The sequence below is a fragment of the Aplysia californica genome, unplaced genomic scaffold, assembly GCF_000002075.1.
Source record: "Aplysia californica isolate F4 #8 unplaced genomic scaffold, AplCal3.0 scaffold00835, whole genome shotgun sequence".
In the NCBI taxonomy this organism is placed as follows: domain Eukaryota; kingdom Metazoa; phylum Mollusca; class Gastropoda; order Aplysiida; family Aplysiidae; genus Aplysia; species Aplysia californica.
In genome coordinates this window covers 306,576-308,652 of record NW_004798105.1, presented here as the reverse complement: position 1 = coordinate 308,652, position 2,077 = coordinate 306,576, and the positions used below count along the sequence as shown (strand labels likewise).

The following is a 2,077-nucleotide window of genomic DNA, read 5'->3' as shown; positions in this document are numbered from 1 at the left end:
ATGGTGGAAGGGGGTGGAGGAAAGTTGGGGGGGGTTACATTATGTTAAACCATATGCATATATACATGAGAGAATCGCTGAAAGTGTCGGAGTCTCCAACCCCACAGACAGGAGTCGTCCATTCACTGTCCACTGAGAGCCGAGACAACAGGCTAGACCACAGACGTCACAATCAAGACCCTCGGGTGACATTCGGCCCGGTCAACAGCGACATCGGGCCCCGGTTCAACAGTTACATCTGGTCCGGTTAACGGTGACATTCAGCCCGGACAACGGTGACATCTAGCACGGTCAACAGTGACATCTGGCCCGCGAGAGAATGGTAGGTATTCCATCCTGAGAATCTCTATAACAGAGAACCTTACACGAAACATATACAAACTTGTCAGCCATAACACAGAACCTTACTCATAAACGAACTTGTCCAGTAATAACACAGAACCTTACTCCAAACATAAACAAAATTGTTGTCAAGAAAATAATATGTCAAACAAGTAGCTCTGACAACAAAGAGGCATAAGAGAGAAAATAGGAATCTGATTTGTTATAATACAATTTTTTTTAAAGAGTATCCGAGCAAAGGAATGAACAGAGAACCATGATTGCCGATGTCTGTCGCAGATCTGGCACGGGATGATAATGTCTGTTTTCATTCATATCAATTGCTGAAACAAGTTTAGTTTTCCACTGCTCAAAGACTGGTTATCCAGCTCGGCCCACAATCTTACATGTATTTTGGGTTATGCCTCTCAAACATTAATTATTGAGTCTGACAGCCCTGGGCTGGAGTATACAGTACACTATCTCCGTAAGTTGATTGGATATTTCTGCCAGCGCCTCAAAACCAGGGGCGGATTGTGGTTGGTAGAACTGACCGGCTGTCACTCACATCAACAACCCCCCCCCCCCCAAATAAATAAATAAATAAATAATTAAAATAAAAAAAACCGCCACACTGACAACAAAGTTGAGAGCCAGTGTTGATAAAAACAGATGAAGTAAAGAATCTCTGTAGTGTGACAACACATCAGTGAACCCCTATCGTCCTTTTTTTTGGACACTTTTTAATCGGCAAAGCGCATTTTGAATGTTGATAAACATTAGTTTGGGTTCTTTGGAACTGACTGAAAATCCTCATCAGCATCAAATCTCCTGTCCACTGTCCAGCCGATAAAAAATGACCGGCTTCGGCAGTTTTACCGGGTTAACGAGTCGCCCCTGTTCAAAACCCTTTGTCTACCAGGAAGTCTCCCAACTTTTCCACCGCGCTGTAGCAGAGACTGGTCTGCGGGCCCTCCTCGTGCGTTGCTATGACGACACAGGTGCGACAAAGATACACCACACAGCCACGCCCACTGGCTGAGGACCGGCCCACCATCATCACGTGGTTCCACGACATACGGGTCAACACGAACTCCTGACCCCAGAAGTGAATGCCCTGCACGCGCAGCTGTAGATCGTCCGTGAACCCGTTGACGATCGAGCTCACCTCCTCGGGCGTGACGTGGAGGTCCGGGGTTTCAGTCCACACGCGCCCGTTCCTGCGTGAGTACACGGCGAAAGCTGACACGGCGCCGCGTTCCAGGAGGCTCTGTCCGTATGCCTGCCACTTGGCGGAGGGGACCCGCGGGCTGCCGGCGGAAGATACGTCATTTCTGGGCGAGGAGAGGGCAGAGGCCGACCCGGACGGGGACAACATTCTGTATCGCATCTTCAAGAAGGGACACGTACAGGCCACGTCTGTTACGACATTTTTTCCTACTCGGGTCAGAGTCTGAAAAATCAAGACATGAGAAACAGTTGATGGGTACAAGGGACACACAAGAGAATAATATGTCAGTTTCTGGACAATAATTGAGTTGTGACGTGAGATGGAAAATGTTTGCACATCTCTGTTCACCTATCCAAGCATCTCAACGTCTTCACTTTGCGGTTTGTTAGGAACAAATCAACAAGTAAATTGAACAGACTGACATAGTGCCTCAGTTCTCCACGCCAATGCGTAAACCTGAACGCCTTAAAGTGTGTGGGTTTTTGTTTTGTTTTTGGTTTTTGGGGTTGTTTTTTTTTGTTTGGG

General features: G+C 47.3%; 1 protein-coding gene across 1 annotated transcript in view; it reads right to left on the bottom strand.

Moving 5' to 3' along the window:
* Nucleotides 1-1,046: 1,046 nt before the first annotated feature.
* LOC101856761 (profilin-2) overlaps nucleotides 1,047-2,077 on the bottom strand; it is a 6,430-nt gene continuing 5,399 nt past the window's right edge. Inside the window, exon 2 of the mRNA XM_005109967.3 lies at nucleotides 1,047-1,774. Coding sequence (XP_005110024.1) covers nucleotides 1,223-1,711 — 489 coding nt within the window. The 5' untranslated portion in view covers nucleotides 1,712-1,774 and the 3' untranslated portion in view covers nucleotides 1,047-1,222. The remainder of the gene's footprint in view (nucleotides 1,775-2,077) is intronic.